This window comes from Sitodiplosis mosellana, unplaced genomic scaffold (assembly GCF_009176505.1).
Source record: "Sitodiplosis mosellana isolate CC-2019 unplaced genomic scaffold, AAFC_SMos_1.0 Smas_scaffold_6167, whole genome shotgun sequence".
Lineage (NCBI taxonomy): Eukaryota > Metazoa > Arthropoda > Insecta > Diptera > Cecidomyiidae > Sitodiplosis > Sitodiplosis mosellana.
The window spans coordinates 4321097-4341548 of NW_022601408.1; the positions used below are offsets into that span (position 1 = coordinate 4321097).

Here is a 20452-nt window from a genome sequence, read left to right on the forward strand (position 1 = left end):
TCATATGTTTTATTCATGACTTTACGACTTTACGCTGAATCCAATCACACTTCATTTCAAATTGTTTTTTTCTGCTTTTGTCATTTCACTAGACAGCCGCATTAAAGCACCATGCCTAATATGGGTTAATGTATTGATAATAAACTAGTACGGACAACTCTATTAATTTGGAGAGTGGTTGTTGATGAAAATATGTAAGCTGAAATGAGGCAGCTTTGTTCCGATCACTTCATAGTGTTTTTGTGTGTGTATTTTTACAGTTTTAGGATCCAAATTTTGTGTACAATGTGGTACTGATGACAAAATTGATCTGGAATTAATGGTGAACTACTGTGTATAGATGTTTTAGTTTGCAAAATGAATTTTTAGTATTAAATTATAAATGATTTAGTGATGAAAACACTTCATTTGTGATACATCTCATTCCGAAGTGGAAAAGCAGCAAATAAAAAACGGCACACTGAGGTTTTCATCGATTTTCATCGAGGAAAGAAACATCCTGTTAATTAAGTATCACCTTGAGCATTGAGAACCGTTTAAAAGATAGCATACAGAGCGAAACCGAGAACGAATTGAATGAAGGATGACGAACAATGCTTGTCATATAATATGGGCCTTGTTCATTTCAACTTCATTGTGAGATCATAATCGATTTCGTTACGCATTGCAATGCAATTGGCTTTTAATTTAGTCAAACATTGAGTCCATTGATGATTCTCATCTGTTACGTTGCAGTCGCTAAGAAAGAATTCGTTCCAATGTGCTCGTTGTCATAGTGTGTTATATGTTTGTATTTCGAAAATAAAGAAGAAACGGCACACATCGCTTGTGATTTTATCTTAATCTTTCAGGAGGAGAGACCAAGTCATGATCGGTGTTTTGGCATTGAAATGTAATTTTTGCCCGTTTTTTTTTTTGGTAATTAAAATAATGTCATTTGCACGAACATTGCGGTTAGGACTGCATTCATTTTTAGCCAACAAATCATTTCATCTCAGCAAAGACTCCATTTAAACGCCATATGTCTTCTCTTCACATGCCTGTCATTCAGTGTTCTCGTCAATTAACTGTATCTCTATCTATTTTGGCAGATGCTCAATCTAAATTGTGTAACTCAAATATTTAATTTGTAATCATGAAAGACACGTAACTGGCAAATGCAAGTGATTTGCGCACCGAGCACAACAGAGAGAAAAGAAACAAAGACAAAACGAAATCCTTGTGTGTAAAGCATTTTTCGCGATGCATTTATCAAATTGATGAAAATTGAAACAAATGAAAAAAGAAAATTAACACGAGAATTAACACGAAAATCAACTGCAAAAAGTGATACGCTCTAAATGATGAAGGAGTTGGATCACTTGAAATATATAAGTGCTTTGCTAATTAATTTTCATGTAAATAGAACTGGCAACGATAAAAAAGGGGGAGAGAAAGTGTGTGAGGATGAGCCGTTCTAGATGCTATGTGTTGCAAATTGATGACAATTTTTCGGTTCCGATGTTGCTTACTCTGAATATGCATTTTGACTGCTTTAGCATGTAATTGAACTGAATCCTTATTTATATCTCTTAAATAGTCCGTTCACCAGAAGCCAAATGAGCAGAAACATAAAACGAACTTTTTAAATAAAAAAAAAAACATGTACAAAAACCAGCAAAGTATATAGAATCCTGACGAAAATAAAAATGGAAAATAAGAGCGACTAAGTGAATATTATTTGGTCGCATGATGCATTATTCGAGAGCGTCATTGCTCTCAAGCGATTGAGATCATCGAGCCGAATATTGAGCGACAAAATAGAAATAAAATGCAAAAATACACTTTGTGTTGGATAAACATAATATCTCTAATTAATGAATTAATTAGCTTATTGCTCAAATGTGAAAGAATATTTAATCAGCAATTAGTATCGGCACACTGCAAATCCCAAAATAGATGCAAACAATTTAAGAAGAAAAGCGAGACACATGCATAAATTCAATGAGACATTGAATGAGCCAATAGTGTGTGTGTGTATTGTCTTATTTTGCGAAAAAATGTTCATCAACACCAAATAAAGCGATCGCTAGTAATATGTGCAGTCATTTGGTACCTTTGGTCCTTCATTTTGCTCGATTCTTCCTCAGACACACTGACTTCCTTTCTAAATACATTTTCTGAAACAATCTTTAATTAATGCAATCCGACGAAGCGCGTCGCAAATTAGACATCACACAAATCGCATCGGAAATGAGCATAAAAAGGGTAAATACAATTCAAAATGATGCGGCCGCGGTTATATATATATATTACTAAAAGAACCACACAACCAACCAATCAACGAGCCAGCATTCGAAAGTGGCAGAATGCTATACGAATGCGGTGCGAATGTTATCATTTGTTTCTTTTGGCAGTCTCGCGAATGCGTGAAACGGGAGGCGATTTCAATAACAAAAAATTAATTGGTTCCCATGGAGACTGAATGTGCAGATTTTTGGAAGGGTAAAACTAGTGATAATATTTTGAACTAACATAAAATCACGAAATTTTTACACTAATTGCATTGAAAAACACCCAAAGACTGCCTGGAAGTAAGCGAAATTGTGAGTTTCAATCAAATCAACATGATTAAATTTATAAAGCCCACACTAGCACACACACACACACACACACACACACACATTTTAATAAAAAGCCTCGTGCCATCGTGCACGTTACTCGAAACATAATGGGTGATACTCGCGCGTACACAGAATGTTGTTGCATCAAAACAAGTCATCAAATTTTCATGAAAAACTGTAATTTTTTCCTCTGCCAAACCTTATTCAACATCACGGAGGACGGTAGTCCGACAAGTGACGCTCCATAGACTGTGCATTTCAAGCCAAATATCAAGAATGCCAGTTTTTGCGTCACGAGTATATATACAGTAAGTATGCTATTTTCTCAGGGCACTATTTGGGCCCCGGCATGTTAGGCACCGTTGGAAAGGTCTTGGCCCAAATAGTCGGAAACACCATATCCCCCATGCCTAAAGTGTAGTCTAGGCAAAAATATAGCGGTTGAAAAATTTCGGTATATTTTCAAATCTATACCCATATCTTACGAAGGGGGTATTCAGGGGGTGGTCCAAGAGCTCCGCCTCGCCACCTTTTCAACGCCGGTCTAAGTGCCCCGATTGGTCCAAAAACAAAAAAGTTATGGGCATTGGCAGTTTGATCTTGATTTTTTATGAAAGTATTGATTTGGATGTGCGTCCGTCCGTGTGTCCGGAAACTTTTTTGATCCCCACAGATTTCGGTGCCGATATGCCTAAGCTGTAGCTGGTGTCGGGTCACATCGAAACCCGTCCTCAGATTGACATTTGCATTACAGGAGAGCTGGATATGGCTTCACTAGCCTGCATGTATACGATTTTTTCAAGTATTTATTTCGCACACTAGATCAACTCAGACGCTCATTGGACAAAGTCAGCTCGTAATTATTTGAGAAGACCTTCAAAAAGTTCCATACACACATGCCAATGTTTATGTGATATAAAAGAAAAAAGTCGATTTTTATGAAAAATCGGCCCCCTTAAATTTCACGCCAAAGGCGATTTCTCAAAAATGAGTCCGACAATTTTTACCAAAAACTGAGCGTTTGTAGCCGGCTACCATACCAACAAAATGGCATATGCCATATATCCGGGAAAATTCGTATTTCTAAGTTCTGGGCATAGGCAATTCATCAATGAACGGAATTTGTACGAAGAGTCGCATTCTACGATGGAATTGCTGCCGAAAACACTCATTGACTGGCTGGAAAGGCTCACAAAAGGCCATATCCGCTCAATTTTCGACGAGCAATCGATTAAAAGTGGTAACAATGCGATCTGAGGTCTATTTCATGGTCGAAAAATAGGTAGGATTGAAGTGAATTTTTCAACTTGCTCTATTTTCACTGAAAATGATGTTTTTGTTCGCAAAACACGTGAAATAGACGTCTGATGTCATTTTGGTCTTAGAAAACTGCTATTTTTTCGTAAAAATAATTGGAGTCTATCAATACCAAAATACCCACTTCGTTGTCATTTTGGTCATAAATCAGCATTTTTTGCATCTGAATGTTCGAAATTGAATTTTTGTTCGGGGGATACATAAAAATGTATTTGTTGTTGCTTTGTTTATGGAAATCAGAGCGTGTTTTGAGCTGACGTTAGCAGCACTAACTAACGTCAGCTGCTGATATTAGCTGCTGACGAGTATGCGTTGCGTTGTTTTAACGCATTTGCAGTACAAAATTCATATTCCTCTCTGGATATCAAGTCAAATATCATATTCTCTTCATTGATATCCAGATTTTTGTACTGCAGATGCGTTGAAACAACGCAACGCATACTCGTCAGCAGCTAATATCAGCAGCTGACGTTAGTTAGTGCTGCTGACGTCAGCTCAAAACACGCTCTGATGGAAATTAATATGTTTCAATGAAGTAATGGGGGTCTACAATTATTTCAACACTCTTTTTATGGATATTTTGAAATTTAATCATATTTTACCGCATTTTATAATGTGCAATTAGAGGAAAATGGGACTTTTTCAATGGTAGAATGCGAATGGGTTACTCAGACATACTTTTGGTAAAAATTTATTTTTCCAAATAAAAAAATGCCTTACAAAAGTAGAGATATCAGATGAAAAACCTCTAGACGAGGTTAAAATGGGATGACGCTCCTGTGCGTGGATTTACCACTCAAAATGACTGATATCATTTTGAGTGACGCTTTGACGCTGTATTATCTCTGGGTACGAATTTCAAAAGTGTTTTTCGCATTCACTATTGTGAAAATTTATTTAAAATAAAGAACAATATCGCGTCATGACTTTTGAATTTAGTCTCCAAGTCAAACTTTCAAGCGTTTTGCCGTCCAAAAGTCGTGACGCGATATTGTTCTTTATTGTAAAAACACTTTTGAACTTCGTACCCAGAGATAATACAGCGTCAAAGCGTCACTCAAAATGATATCAGTCATTTTGAGTGGTAAATCCACGCACAGGAGCGTCACTCCATTTTAACCTCGTCTAGAGGTTTTTCATCTGAATCTATTTACATAAATGCAAAATTGACGGAGAAAAAACTGAAACTATTTAATGATGATTTGATGACATTGGTTTCTGATTCAAAAATAGGATATCAGAGTTTTGGAATGTTCTGATATTAAAGTACATGAAAAGTTTTTGCGGCAAAAATTATCATTGTCGCACATACCCGTGGGGGTTTCATTCAAGGCTTGAGAAATGTGAATATTTGTGAATATTGTGGATATTTTTCTCATTGAATCATCGTCAAAATTTCGATTATATGTGAATGTTGTGAATTTTGTGAATATTTTGAATAAAATTTTCAAGATGGTGGCTGATGAGAACGGCTGAACTGACAAATAAGAAAAACTGAATATCTGTGAATATGAGTGGATATTCTGAATATAGCTCAAAACACACCGGAATTTATGAATTTTTGAATGATAAATTCCCCTAGACTAGAATTCCTGATTTTGGTGCGAAATCAATATTTAAAAAAAGTTTTAACCATTTTATTAAGCAATGAGACCGTATATGTAACTGAATTCTGATTTACGAATTCTAGTACGATTTTCAACTGAAAATTCATATTTCTATGGTAAATTTCTAGAGAATCGTCGGGATTATTAGTCCCATCAGATTCGAAAGGGTTTTTATAATTTGAAATCGTTATTTGTATTGTATTGCTTGAAAACACCTCACAATATGCCACGTCATCGCTCTCACACCAAACTAAGACAGCGATTTACATCGTGCCGATTTTGTGCAGAATTTTTCCCCGAACAACTAACACACACAACACCCGCGGCAAACCAATTCTCGTCAATAGAACATATTTTCATATGAAATTATTTATACAAAAGATTTTTCGGACGGCTGCGATTAAATCAGAGCCGTCACCCCGTTGCTTGTGTAAAAATACCTAACACAACCTTTAAAAAAAAGTTATATATCTTCAAACGAATCGAATCTTTTGAGATTTGTACGATAAATACTCAAAAACTATATTCAAAAACTGGAAGGATTGCTAAAAAAAACTTTACAAAATAAGTCAATGTTATTTGTCGATAAAAGAAATTATTAATTATGTCCAAAGTTTCAAATTATTCCTGAAAATTAAATTCACTTTTTATTTAAATAACTCAAAAATTTTAAAAATCAAACAATTTTCGATCGATTCAATGGTCAAATTTTATTTTGAGTTATTTCAATTTTATTTCAAAAACGAACACTTTTTAATGACGATTTGATGATTCTCGTTTCTGTTTGAAAAATAGGATATCAGAGTTTTGGGATGTTCTAAAGTTAAAGTGCATAGAAAGTTTTTCATCAATTCTGTCGATCACCCTTGTGAAAGGAAAAAACTTATTACAAAAGTAATTTTTCACCAGAAATTACATCCAACATGTAGTTTTCTGTCAAACATTACTTCTACAATTACTTTTTGTTTCTTCATTAAATAACTTTTCAAATTACTTTTTCTCTAACTATTACTTTTCAGTGAAAAAGAGTGATTTACAAAATTGTAATTTTCGTGAGAAACTCTTTCGCACATAAGCAAATATTTCGCAAATAACTCAATGAATATTAAAATACAGTTTAGCTTGGATATTTTCAACTTTATTCAAACATATTTCCTGTACAACAAATACTGTCTTGAAATGTGATAGTTGAAAGGAGAAGGACAAGACTGTGCTTACTATACTTGGATTTCATTCATATTGATTTTAAGTTGTATAATCAAAGCCATCAAAATCATTGTTTGTGTCTTAATTCAAAGTTCTACAGGTGAAAATATGTTTTTTGAATTATTTTAAATGCCATCGAGCATTAGTGAATCTAAAACATTTCGCAGATTTGGATCTTTGGCCAATAGTTTTGGCTCTTGTCGACTCATTGTGCCCTCATCTGTACTAGATGCAGTGGCTTGATTTTTCTTTTCAGGCGTTGGTTTTGTGACTGTCGCTTCTGGTTTGATATTCGGAATACTTGGTTTGTTGAGAATTTCCATGATTTTCTTCTGAATCTCGTCTTCTGCATTCACTTTTGACTGCTGTGGTTCCACTGGCACTGTTTGCTGTGATTCGTATATTGGCGATGAAACCGGTTCATTGTCTGCCGTTGAAGATTTTTGTTCATTAAAGCTTGTATCACCTAGTTCAAATTTATATTGTAGTTCACGCCGTTCTTGTAGATACTTCAATAGACAGTCAAGCTGAAGCACAGTCAATGTGCGATTGTTGGCCAACAAGTTAACCAGATGCTGTACAGAATCCGGATGTCGAAGACTTGATAATGGTATAGATGCATATGGCGATTCGTCTGTGTCACCAATAACGTCACCCTTCTCACCTTGGCATAACTGCTGATAGTTACGAATAAGTAACGAAATGGCATCTTCGAGAGGCATATTACGGTGTTCAGCCGGTATGCCATACAATATATTCAACGTAACGCTGTTGTTTTCCTTGTGCTGCGGCTGAATAATTACGGCGAACAGTGAACCCCGATTTGAAATGTTGGTCAACATTTTTCCGACTGTGAGATCTGCATTCGGAAACAGAAGATCGCATGTTATGTTGGCGCGTTTCAGTCGATTCTCAACGTATTCCGCATAATCCCTACAATACATAAGTAGAATTGATTAAAAACTGTACCGAAGAATTATATTTTTCTAACAGGAAACACCCTAGTAAAATATCACTCACACGAGGTGTTTTTCCAGCACAACGATTTCACAATCATTTGCATTTGGATACTTTGCACGAATTTCACGGGCTGAAGCGTATCCCTGAAGAACACCACCATTCAAGACACTCTTGAACTTGTTATTAGGGAATCCAAAGGATTGTTTGTTTCCGCTATTGTTCATATTATTTCCCATGTTGTTGCTGTTACTGCCGCCACCCATATTGTTGTTACTCTGGTTAATTTGGTTGCCAAAGTTGTTCTTGTGGCCAATATTATTGTTTCGGTTACTTATGCGGAAATTATTAAAATTTGAATGGCCTTGGTTATCCTGATTCCATCGCTCATTGTTCAAATCACGGCCTAAAATATGAGCAAATGTTATAAATCTTAGTTACGAAATAATTATTTATCCGAATTAAGATTTCACTTACGTCCATCAAATGGGGATCTTTCTCTGTCTGTTTGCAGGTTCATTTCGTTCATGTTGTTGTTGTTGTTGTTCCGATTATTGTTTCGGTTGCGCCATGGTTGCTGTCTTTGTTGGTGATTTTCAGTGCTTTGTATTTGTTGCGTATTATTTCCCATGTTATTGTTCGGACCGGCATTGTTGTTGGCTTGTGTCAGATTTGGATTTTGTTCGGGAACATTTGAATTTTGGGCAGAGTTGTTTTGTGTAGTTTGACTAGCAGTGTCCGGAAAAAGACCACCACCACCACCACCAATGTTACCCTTATCCATTGGTTTTTGGTTATTTTTGTTCTTACTCTGAACCTTACTGACGGTAATTTTTCGGCCATTGTACAGCTTCTGATTTTCACTTTCGATTGCATTGTTTGCGTTGGATTCACTGTCAAACTGAACGAAGCCGAAATTCCGACTCACCATCACGCCTCGAATATTTCCATACTTACTAAATATGGCTTGTAGCTCATTTTTTGGTGTATTTTCCTTCAAATTTCCCACATAAATACGGCAATTCACCGTATTCGGATCCCGGATTGAATTGTCGTTCATTTCTTGTCTTTTTCCGCTTGGTCAAACTAAATTTGGCTTCAAACGAAACTGATGCGGAGAATTGTGTATGTTTTGCTGTAAGTATATGAAGTTACAAACAAATCAAATGTCAATACCTTCAAGATGACAATCATTACGGCAAAAATGCGGGTATGTTCTTTTCCCGTCACTGCATCGAAAAATGAAAAGTAATACCGTTTTTTGTCTATGAAGAGGAAAATGAAATTAGCAAAAACCGAATAATAACAATTTTATATGGAAATTTCAATTTAGAAATAATAATTTAATATACTAAAGTAATGTTTCTTCAATTCAAGTGGAGGACGGTTGAATTTTGTACAAATTATTGAGATATTTGTGTGTTCGACACAAGAACGTTTGATCGATGGAGCCGACGTTTACAATTGCATTGACACGAAATAAAAAATAAACATTGAAAATTATCCGCAACAGAAAGTTTGCGTTGACTAGATGATTTTTGATTTAATTTAAAATGTACATATTCATACGACTGACTAAAATCAATTTTGTTTTTTTCAGAGAAAATATCAAAGACCATTGGTCTCAAACCAAGTTGAAATTTACTATTATCACTTACTTATTCCATTGTTATGGCTCAAAGCAATGAGATTCCACTGAAGATATGGTATAAAAATTCATAAAACAAAATGACCATTGAATTAATAATTTTCACAAATAACGAAAAACTTGTCAACCCATTAATTATCAGGGTTCATATTTTGTTTTTTAAATGCACGAAACTTCCAAATATTATAAATTTGAGTCTACAAATTAGACTTCTATTCTCGCAGATCGGTAGATGTGAATCGAATTTTTTTAAAACAAGGATGGTAAAAGCGATCAAAATTCGTAAATTCAGTAAAAAACAGAGTTTACGAATTTCCAAAGAAAATTACTTTCCAAAATTCTGACCAAAATAATTGTGGTCACACAAAAATCCGATACCACTTACTTTTTTGTTATAATCCGAAATTTGAAAGTTTGCAAGTTTCAAAAAAAAAAATCGACTACTCATTTTTTTACGTATGTAGTTTTTGCAAAATGGTCAGTCGGCCAATGATTGATATGCACCAGACCATCGTATTGGCGATGAAAAACAACATTGTGTGCATGGAATAATACTATTGAATTTTATTTTAATCCTTCGGGATTTTTTTTTACATTTTAGTATACTATAAAATGAAACAAAAAATCAGAATAATACTATATAAGCCATACAAACAAATTATTCGTTTTATTTTGCGAACTCAGTTTTATTATTCGTTCTGATTTATTTATTTCGTTTTTACTTCGTTTTATTCAACTAGTTTGTATCCGGAAACTTATTCAATTCTTAGCTTGAAATCCTTGTCAGAATGTATAATTTCTCATAATTTATTTTTCTTTTTTTGCATATATATTTTTAAATTAAAATGACAACAGCCAAATAATACATAATTTCATACATATTTCATATATATTTTAAAATCATGAACTTTTTACTGCTTCCATTTTCAGATTTTCTTGATGTTGTTGTTGTTTATTTGTTCTCATTATTTTCATTGTTAGTAATTTAAATACTAATCCACATTAAGTTTTCTATTGAAATTCGGAATATATAAATACTCAGTGCTGCCATTCAGGGATGTTCAACCATCAAAAATTTGCCAATTCATATTTTTGTGGATCATCATTTGTGGAACGATAATGAGGTGATGTTCGGTTTGATTGATGTTGATAATAATTGACATTAGACTCATTCACGCTATGCGATTGTAAATTCAATATATTTGTCTCATCGGAAATGCTATTTTGGAAGTTATTTTGACCGTCGCTATTCATCGGTGAACTCAATATATTCACATATGTTTTATATCGTTTCAACTAAAGACGCCAAATGTAAACATCGAAATTAGTCAGATAAAAACAAACAAACAAAAGTCAAAATGAGATATGTTACCTCGTATTGCAAGTACATATCCTTCTCGATGTAATTTTGAAGTTGAAGTCCTTTGGATGGTGGCGCGTTTCGTTTGTGTTCCGCTAGATCGTTAGTCAATTGCGAATGTTTTGCTTCATGTGATGTCAATTGATCTCTCTGAAAATGAACGTAATAGCGCATGAACAAAATTTCTGTTGAAATGTAAAATATAAAGTGGATGCAAAACGTAAACTCATGCAATTTCCTCAATACTGTGATGCTACGTATGTGACACCACACCAAATCATAGCACACATTGAAAATCTATTGGAGTGTTATCAACGCTGCATGATGTAAAATTTGAAATTTTAGTTGCTTTTTGAATTTGTACGAACCAGCAAGAGTTTCGTATGTGAATTGGGTAGAAGAGGCCGTTGAAAACGTTTTTGGCTGCCAACACCTCCCTCAAGTGGGGGTGTTGAGAATGCCGCACAAACATAGTTGATCGTGTCTATCCATGATTGCAATTCCTTTGAATCACTGGTTTGGAACAAATACTCAGCTTGATCAGCGGTTTGAAGTCGAAATACATGCTGTTTCTTCTGGTAATCGGTGGCTTTTGTTGCCAATGAATGATGAATGAAAATCGCATTGTGCACATTATCAGACACCTATTGTTTGATTTGGGAAGAAATAATTTTTGAAAAAGGTTACATATTTGCAATCTGCATGATGTTCTCACTTGTTTTTTGTTAAAGCCGTGTTCATCTTTATGTAAATACAATACTAAATCTCTCAATGTACAGAAGAACATTTTCCATGAACGTTTTCCAAACGGAGCTAAAAAATAAATGAAATGATGTCAAAACAGTAATTTAAATATAACTTCAAAATGGTAATGACATACTCTTTTTATTATTGGATTCATAGCAGCATTTTCGCATCATGTATCCTTTTTTATGTTCAATAGCGGCTACATTTTGTGGTGTATCCAAAATACTTGCTGCCTGCGCTCGTTGGTTGCTATTTTCGCCATCTTGTTTTTGCTCCAAATAATCATCATCACTGACAGTAAGATAGAAGAAAGAAAAAAAGAATCCAATTTGAGTCTTATATGGTACAATGTATAAAATTTTAATGTATATTCTCACAGTGCCCATTCGAGCGGGTGCTCTTTGATGGCTTGATATAAATATTTCAAAATGTCTTTCGAGAAGTTTTCGCCGTCATTGAGTTCAGCCAGATTTTCTATGAATTCTGAACAAGTCATTTTTCGGCCGATATTTTGACCGTATAAGTCTGTATTTAGAAGCATTATTGCACATGTCAGCGTATGGACAGCATCTAAAATACACATTAAATTAATACATCATTATTCAACTCAATTTGCTTCTGTTTGTGCTTAGCACTAGAATTTACCTTGTGAATTGAATGTGCCTGGATTACAGTCTAAATATCGTTTTGAAAAATGTACCAAAACTCGTTCACGCTCCTGTGTTTCACCAGACAAAGAGAATTGTTTCAAAAATTGTCTTAGAGCCTCATCTAATTTCAGTTTTGAGAAATCAAAATGCTTCAGATATTCGTCAGCTACAGCGCGACTAAAGTCATTGCTGAAAAAAGAAAAGTATTGATAAATTTTAATGAAAATCGATGAATGGAATAAACTCTATTGTCAGTACTTTTTGCTCAGATGCCTTGATACATCGCTCTTTTTAAATCCTTCGAGGCCGAATAGCCGTTTGGCAAGTCGAACAGCTGATGGTAGATCAACCGCTTTTGGAGAGTAGTGATATGAGTGCAGTGATTCAACATCGCTGCCATCATCCGAAACAGGTGGTGATGAATCGTGAGCTTCGGTACCGTTATGATTGTTTGGTATGTCTTCGGTTAAGGTTGCTAATTCATCCTCGGAATCCTTGTAATCAGATCCATTGACACCGTTTGGAGAAGTATCTGCACCTTTCACTCTGATCATAACCTTATAATCGCGATTATGTACTCTGCGATCTGGCTGTGTTGCCATATCAGACACTAATATAGTGGAGTCTGAATCACTTAAATCGCTAATGCCAATACCGCACATATCTTTTGTGCTCATTAAATTTTCATCGTCTTGATAATCAGGACTAGAAATGTTTGATACTGCTTCGGACACACTTAAATCAGCACAATTGATGGGACAGATGAGGTTTTGCGTTGTTCCAACCGATGGCTGTGCATCTTTCGATCCAGAATTTGATGACATTATTGAGCTAGACACAGACGTTGGCGATGCTGGAGTATCAGTGTGTTGGGGTGAAGAGCTGATCGAGCTTGAGAATGATTGCGAATTATTGGTTGTGGTCGTTGTTGTCGTTACGACCGGAGCATTGTACGTCCATACAATTCGCTCACGATCACTGGAACTTTGAGTACTTTCAGAATCATCTCGTGTATCAAGTAGAGTATTAAGTGATGAGTTGACATCTTCATCGACATCGATTGGCACAATCGAATCGATAATATCCCGTTGAGTATGTTGCAAGTGATCTTCGGATCGGCTGGTTCGAAAACCGGACACATCACTTTTTCTAATTGGGTTCGGTTGCTGCATCCGTCGAAACACCACATCCGATTCGACAGGCGTTAACAATGATGCTGGTGATGTTGGTACCGACAAGCAATTTTCGACAGAAGTACTTTCGTCCGTTTTCGATGTCGATGATGACGATGTGGAATTCGATTGGCTTGAGCTTCCTTTTGAATTTATTTCGCCGTGTTGCAATACATTTCTGCTCCATTTTGGTGGCGGCCGTTCCATTTTGAACACATTGTTTGGCTGCACGCTATCATATTTCTTGTGAGGTGAGGAACAGTCAACGTTATCATCGCTATTGACTTCAGACCGATTGCGTGATCCAGCCTTTTCGTTACCCGAATCATATTCATTTTTAATCACATATACATCACTTTCATTACTATTGGATTGTTTTCTGAATGGTTTAGAACCTATTTTCGGTGAAGCGACATCAATTTTTTTGATTGAGCTCACAAAATCACTGTTTTCGGAATAGCTTGGCGATGGCGAAGATTCACCCTTCGCATGAGGTGCAATACCATTGCTCTGTCGATTCATTCGTTTTGAAGTGAATTCGCTTAAACTATCAACCTACGAAGAATACCAATAAGACCAAATTAATAAATAAATGAATGAGCACACGAACGAAAATAATCGAATACATGTAGTTTGTCAGTCAACGCCTTCTGCTGATATTGGGAAATTCGATTGGTTTCCGTTCGATTCAATTTGAGCTGTGTGTACCTTTTTAAATTGAGTTGTCAGAATGTCAGCACTCTGTTGATTACGTGATAAGTTCAATATCAAATCACCGGTCATCATATACGCTTCGAAGCCGCATTTTTTCTTCACAGACGCATCATGTGAGCCAAATATGTTTGAATTGCCACCGTTTGACTTTTGAATGTGTGAGGCTTTGTTCGATTTTTGATCGTGCGGTGACTGTGGGCAACTTTTTGAAGAGCAATGAATTGGACTGCGTATGATTGTTGGAATGCGTGATGGCCTTGATTGGCTTGGATCTGATGACGTTACTCGATGACTTGAACGCGACAAATGTGACGAAGTTGAAATCATGCGAGTTTTATCCAAATTCTGATTGCTCTCTAAGTAATTTTGAACATGTTCCTTAATTTTGGGATCTAGAAAAAAAAAACAAACAAATGGGCAGGAATCAATAAAAAAGATGATCTTTCGGGAGCTTCGAGCACATTTTAAGTCAATTAAGCCACTGTGTGTGTTTTACCTCTTTTCAATTCCAATGTGACCGGATCTTGTGATAGCCGTAAACATTTTAACACTGCAATTAAAATCATGAAAATTAGTTTGGTTCTGGCGTTTCAGAACTATTAAAGCTATTCTGGGCTCTGGATGGAATTGAGCAATCTATACCTTCTTTGGTTGTAAAGTGATGTACATCTGTACCATTTACCCTGACAATAACATCGCCGGCTTCTACCTGCAAAACAAAAACAAATGAGCAAGCAATTTAGATGTGATTTGCGAATGTCACAAACAGGTGGAAAATAGCATTAATTATTAATTATTGATGACCACTTGCAAGAAATTATTGTTGACAATTGTAAGTAAATGTATTTTGTTTTTTCTTTCCAAAAAAGAGAAACTCGATTATTTTAGAAAAATCAACGATTTTTTGATAATTTTATTTAATTATCAACCAATTTTCAAGATAAATTACTAAAAAGCGGCTCAGGTTTTCAATTGGAACAAGTTTGAGACGGTAACTCTCATTGTCGCGTATGTATCGATTAGTCTACTACACAAAATATATGCACCGATTGCTCGCGCTCAACTGCACCAATTAGTCTTCGTGTGAGATAGCTAAAATTGGAGTCGTAGTTGCAATTTCACCGCGAAAAGAAGAAATGAGAGAAATGAAGAAGAAATCATAATTTGAAGTAAACATTGTAGACTTGATGGTTGCGTGAAAAAAAACCCTGGGTTGCATACGCAAGTACCAAAATAAAACCTAATAATTCCAGTTAAATTGATAAAGCACCATGGTTGATATTGGTGCAGTCACAATTAGTTTAAGACTTTTTTTTTTGTCTAAGAACAATTGTTGGTGTTTATGTTTGGGAGGGCGTAGTCAAAAGCGAATATAAACATATATAAAGTAAAATAAAATGCTATTGATCTATTTTGACGTTGTTGTTGTCTTGTTCATTTGGCCTTTATTTTATCTTCGTTCGACTCACTCTGCATATGTTTCTTGCAACACAAATCGTTTATATTTTATATATTATATGTATGGCATATCTTCATCACCATTCGTCACATGAACTAAGTGATTGTGTGTATTGCAGCACAGCCAACACAAACAATCTTCGAAAGTGGCAGCAATGACAATAAAAACATTTACTCAAGTGAATAATTTTGTTTATGGCACTTTATGGTTTTTCGTTGTCGTTTTTCATTTGCATTTACATTTGGTTTTCCATTAACACAAACACCCTTTTTGCAACTGAAAGCCACACACATAAAATGACAGCGAACTTTTAAACCTTATTCTGCTGGAATATGACTCGAGAATAATGAAAATTTGCTATCTCGATGAAATACTGGGTACCACACATTTTCAGCCAATCGAAGTAGAAATGATTTCTTGTCAATTTTTGTCAGTACAAAACACACAGCGAAATCGAAACTAGCCAAATTATGAGTAACAACAATAACATTTGCCGATTTCAAAACATATAACCGAATAAAATATCGGCACAAATTAAAATTAAGTGAACAAATGGTAACTATTTGGCATAATAGTTGGCAACAAAAGTATTATGATGTAGATGTGGGATATATTTTTTAAACAAATTGAATTGAATAGTGCGATTCGTTTGGACTCTCTTACCACTCCACATTCGGCAGCTGGTGAATTTTCGATGATATCGTAAATAATATGGGGTAATCCAGACGTGCCCAACAATGAAAAACCAAAACTTGAATCTTCACTTCTTTTTAAAACTACCTTTACTTCTTCAGCCATAATGGCATCAATTGAAAACAACAAAAAAATTTCATGTAGAAGATGTCACACTCTGTAAGTATACATGGAATGGAAATGGAGAGCGTATATCGGCTTCTTTTACTGTATTAGTTGATGTTTTTTCCTCACTTCAAGCTACTTTACTTTTACTGCTGTTGCTATTGCTATTGTTGCTACTGCCGTTGTGCGTACATATTTGTTTGTATGTATGAGTGTGTCATAAGTGGAGCGTTTGACAGTTCCAAAACACTTTCGAAAAGAAAACAAGTTTAGTGTGTTCAGCTGTGTGACGGTTTCGCCCCAAATGGAATAACACTTCGCTGCCATTTTCTTATTTGAATCTCAATGCTACGTTATTTATGTCGAATCCAGAATTGTCATGTTTCGTTTAAAATATTTACTTCAATGAATGAGTTTTTTGTTTTGGTTTTCCGCATTGATACTTAAATATTGGTAGAAGAAATTCCCAAAAAATTGTTTGAATATTTTGATTTTTATTTTCAATAACCATGAAATCGCCTCATTTTTCGCTATGACTTCACGTAAATCATCCGTCCGGAATTGAAATGTCATTCAGCACACATACATAATGACACGAACACAAACACGTTATGCTATGTATAACACTCTGGCAAAAACACTTCGTTCGGATCAAATTCAAAATATGAGTTTATAATTGAGAAAAATGGAGGCACTGTCAACTTTAGTAAAGGTTACTTTCCCAAATTATTTATCCAATTTACCAATTCCGGATTCGTTTGGTGGATGGTTTAAATTGGGATGTAAGTATTTTAATATGTTTATTCTTTAAAATTTCAATAACTTTTCAAAATTCCACGTCATTTTCTTGAAAAATACACTCGAAATTCTATTCGCAAATTGCCTTCACCATATTTTTCCGCTTCTAATTGAATTGTGTGTAAGAAGAGATAACTTTGAATGTTACATTACGAAAACATTATGATTTAAAGCCGAAAAATATTAAATAGGAAATGATAGGCAAAATGTTTTATTCACTGTAATTGAACATTGTGTATTATTGTGATAAAGATATTTAGATCCAATCATCGTGAAAGTAGTGTTAGAAATAGCAATAAAACAAGTACACTTGTACACTTTAAATGAAAACAATTATTGTTGTGAAATTAATGAAAAAATGAAGAGGCACAAATACATAAATTGTATCAACGCCCAACCAGTTCACCAATCATAAATTTAATTTGGAATATCACTGCAATCGATTTCATTGAAAAAGTTTTTATGGAAAAATGGCATATAAAATCCTCACTTAACTCATTTCAAGTACAATAACAACATTATGCAAAGCCATTACGTAAATCCAGCTGTCAAATTGTAACTTGAATTAGGTTTTGGCTTTGATAATTGATAATTGAATCATAATATTTCCTATATATAGCAACAAAATGAAATGACAGCGGATATTTGTTTTGCTTTGAATAATAGATATCTTACAAATTAATATTAACATTTACAAAAAATTCTATAATTTATAATATCATCTGACAGAAAAATGATTTATCTATTTATCTAAAGTTCGCGATTGGCTCAGCTTGATTCCACCGACAGCTGCTGTTGCCGGTTTAGGTTACGTTTCATACTTGGCTTTCTGCCCAGAAGCACGAAAATCGACTAAAGTAGCGCGAGTCAACAAATTGATTCGTTTGGAGGACGCTAAAGTCGCTGATTTTGTTGACATCGAGGTATTATTTGGCATAAAAGTCATAATGGAACAATATTTAATCCATTTACTTACCGTAGGATATTGCTGAAAAGGCTGCGTTCTGCAGATGTTGGAAATCCAAAAACGTATGTATATAACAGACAATGTTTATTAGACATTCTACAGTTCCAGACATGAAATAAAATAATTTTACATTATTGTTTTAAATGCGAACATTAAAAAGAATCAAAACACTTTTCAAATTTAAAGTTCTTATGAACGCGAAATTCCTGTCATTTACGTGCAAATAATTATGCTTATTTTATTATTTAAACCAAAATGCCAATGTAGAGTTTTAGTTCAATACCTTTGTGGGAAAAAAAAATGACTGACTGACTTTAGATTCAGTTGACTGTAGTTGATTGAATTTATGTTTTTGTATGAAGAAAATTCACTTTGTCCCAAAATTAGCAATTTATTTTAACTTGTAACTTTAAATGATTTCAGTTAACTTTGATAGACTTACACTACACGTTGTACTGAAATGTCAATCAAAGTAAGTCATTTTTGTCCGAAATTAGTTAACTGACTGGTCAGTTACAATATTCGCACACGGGTGTTGAAAACTTTTGAATATGTTTTTCGTAAGACATAATTCGTCGGACCAGATAAGTTGCATGAAACAGTCTCTAAAACTAAGTCTTCATGTGGTTAAGCTGTCGTTTTCCCTTTTTGTATGATAATGAGTTTGAAAGGAGATGATATCATTTATCTAATGTGTAATTTTTCACTTTCAGTGGCCCTATTGCGATGGATCCCATGGCGCACACAATAAAGAATGCGGTGATAATTTGGGACCAGTAGTACTTAAACGAAACCCCGATAAAAAATAATTTGGTGAATGAGATTTTGATTTTATCCGGCAGAAATATTTATGTATATATTCGCCGGCGCTCATTTTTTGTTACAACTGCTTATCCAAAATAAAGAAAATTGAATAAAAATTAAAGGGGAACGCAAGTGTTTTTATTGCTTTAATCTTGTCAGAAAATCTCAAGGTATTCACGTGTGCATTTTCGTCTTAATAAACTATAGATATTATAATAGCCAGTGTTAATAAAATTATTCTGCTAAGAAATACAATAAGGTATTGATCTATAGTTAGCGCTGTTCACGTTGATTTCAATTAAATTCAGCTAGATTTTACTACAAAAATTGATCATTGTTATAAAAGCGCATGTTTTAAGGACGTCAAAGCGATTAAGTTTTGTTTCTGAGCAGAATTTTGAAGATATACCTTGCTTTCCGTGTTATGAAAAATTAGATATATCAATTTAACAAGTATTAACTCGAATTCATCCAATTTCAGGCACATATCTAAGGTTGAATATGGGGAGATAGATTTAACCATAGAAGATACCGTCATAGTAGTCAAATAGTGCATGAGAATTGAGCCTGTCAGTATTATTTTTTGTTGTAATTTGTTGTAGTTCGAACTCTAACCGCTTGAATGTGCATTATTTAAAATATAGAGATCAACTCAAAGCATAGATGAAAGCGTATGAGCTTCCATGAAAGCCTAAAGAATTCACTCGGGCTACCTTCATAGCAAAAATGGTGAAAAACTCAACAAAATCCGTCGCACTGAAAGCAGTTGTGCAGCCGTGCCGTTTGCACATCGGAATTTTTCGCATACACGTCGTCCGTTCATCGTGTTTCTTATGTGCCGAACGCTCTCTAGTAATACATTCCATCACTGTAGCCATGCTTCGGCTTTGAGCGTTCGGCGCATACATACACGCATACACGCGTGTGTCTGTGTACTGATTTCGTTTGTATGAAACACGATGAACGACGATGTGTATGCGAAAAAGTCCGATGTGCAAACAGAACGGCTGCACAACTGCTTTCTGTGCGACGGATTTTGTTGGGAATGCTCTGAATATTTGGAAATTGAAACATTTACACTAAAACTTTGATCAAATTACTTATTAGGGTTTTCTAACAAACCTTCCAATCAAATGCGGGTTCCAATACTTTCATAAGGAGTGCTCAAAACCGAAGATTTTTCTTTCGTTGAATGCAAGTGATGTGAAAATATATGCTGCCATTTATATTGTCTTTGTTTAATGAATATTGCATTAAAGCGAGCTTGCCAACACACAACATTTTTTTTTACAATGCATACATTCCTCCGAACTCATCCAACGAAATGTACGCTTTGCATCGTTCAGCCATTGAATCACTTACGACGAATGCCGATGACGTTGTGATAATTGTTGGTGATTTTAATCTGACAAACGTTGAGTGGATAAATGACGATGAGGATAGCAATGTGCTTGTTCCCTCTAATTTCCACTCCCAATGTGCTGCTGATTTGATTACCTGCCTGATGGGCCTGGGCCTCCAGCAAATAAATTCAATAAGAAATCGGAACCTCAAATTGTTGGACCTATTTTTCACTAACGACCATGCCAACACAACAGTGAGCGATGCTACTAAACTGTCATTGACGGATAAAATCGACATTCAC

General features: G+C 34.9%; 3 protein-coding genes across 4 annotated transcripts; 1 reads left to right on the top strand and 2 right to left on the bottom strand.

The window, feature by feature from the left end:
* Positions 1–6649: 6649 nt before the first annotated feature.
* LOC129575693 (putative uncharacterized protein DDB_G0282499) lies at positions 6650–8861 on the bottom strand. Its single transcript, XM_055459623.1, has 3 exons — positions 8168–8861; positions 7754–8096; positions 6650–7666 (listed from the first exon to the last, which is right to left on the bottom strand). The coding sequence occupies exons 1-3, from the start codon at positions 8748–8750 to the stop codon at positions 6859–6861; spliced, it is 1734 nt and encodes a 577-aa protein (XP_055315598.1). The 5' UTR covers positions 8751–8861; the 3' UTR covers positions 6650–6858.
* A 1142-nt stretch (positions 8862–10003) lies between these two features.
* On the bottom strand, positions 10004–16720 carry LOC129575694 (PH and SEC7 domain-containing protein). Of its 2 annotated transcripts, none has more exons than XM_055459624.1 (12): positions 16104–16720; positions 14624–14690; positions 14478–14531; positions 13976–14373; positions 12354–13822; positions 12091–12284; positions 11823–12015; positions 11579–11736; positions 11414–11511; positions 11067–11342; positions 10711–10848; positions 10004–10634 (listed from the first exon to the last, which is right to left on the bottom strand). In XM_055459624.1, exons 1-12 carry the CDS (start codon positions 16236–16238, stop codon positions 10407–10409), a joined length of 3408 nt encoding a protein of 1135 aa, XP_055315599.1. In that variant the 5' UTR covers positions 16239–16720; the 3' UTR covers positions 10004–10406. The 2 variants fall into 2 exon arrangements, with proteins under 2 accessions (XP_055315599.1, XP_055315600.1); XM_055459625.1 differs by having other exon boundaries at positions 15680–16118.
* A 158-nt stretch (positions 16721–16878) lies between these two features.
* On the top strand, positions 16879–18934 carry LOC129575695 (CDGSH iron-sulfur domain-containing protein 2 homolog). Its single transcript, XM_055459626.1, has 4 exons — positions 16879–17020; positions 17793–17959; positions 18018–18065; positions 18717–18934. Exons 1-4 carry the CDS (start codon positions 16924–16926, stop codon positions 18810–18812), a joined length of 408 nt encoding a protein of 135 aa, XP_055315601.1. The 5' UTR covers positions 16879–16923; the 3' UTR covers positions 18813–18934.
* The last annotated feature ends 1518 nt before the right edge of the window (positions 18935–20452 follow it).

What these genes read in the sequence shown, in the direction of transcription:
- LOC129575693 (XM_055459623.1), bottom strand. Translation starts at nt 8,750, where the DNA reads ATGAACGACAATTCAATCCGGGATCCGAATACGGTGAATTGCCGTATT. An exon ending in AAGATCCCCATTTGATGGAC is followed by an intron (nt 8,097 to 8,167) that starts GTAAGTGAAATC and finishes CTCATATTTTAG; the next exon opens with GCCGTGATTTGAACAATGAG. An exon ending in GTGCTGGAAAAACACCTCGT is followed by an intron (nt 7,667 to 7,753) that starts GTGAGTGATATT and finishes TATGTATTGTAG; the next exon opens with GGATTATGCGGAATACGTTG.
- LOC129575695 (XM_055459626.1), top strand. Translation starts at nt 16,924, where the DNA reads ATGGAGGCACTGTCAACTTTAGTAAAGGTTACTTTCCCAAATTATTTA. An exon ending in TGGATGGTTTAAATTGGGAT is followed by an intron (nt 17,021 to 17,792) that starts GTAAGTATTTTA and finishes ATTTATCTAAAG; the next exon opens with TTCGCGATTGGCTCAGCTTG. An exon ending in GATGTTGGAAATCCAAAAAC is followed by an intron (nt 18,066 to 18,716) that starts GTATGTATATAA and finishes TTTCACTTTCAG; the next exon opens with TGGCCCTATTGCGATGGATC.
- LOC129575694 (XM_055459624.1), bottom strand. Translation starts at nt 16,238, where the DNA reads ATGGCTGAAGAAGTAAAGGTAGTTTTAAAAAGAAGTGAAGATTCAAGT. An exon ending in TGACAACTCAATTTAAAAAG is followed by an intron (nt 13,823 to 13,975) that starts GTACACACAGCT and finishes TATTCTTCGTAG; the next exon opens with GTTGATAGTTTAAGCGAATT. An exon ending in CACCCGCTCGAATGGGCACT is followed by an intron (nt 11,737 to 11,822) that starts GTGAGAATATAC and finishes TCTTACTGTCAG; the next exon opens with TGATGATGATTATTTGGAGC.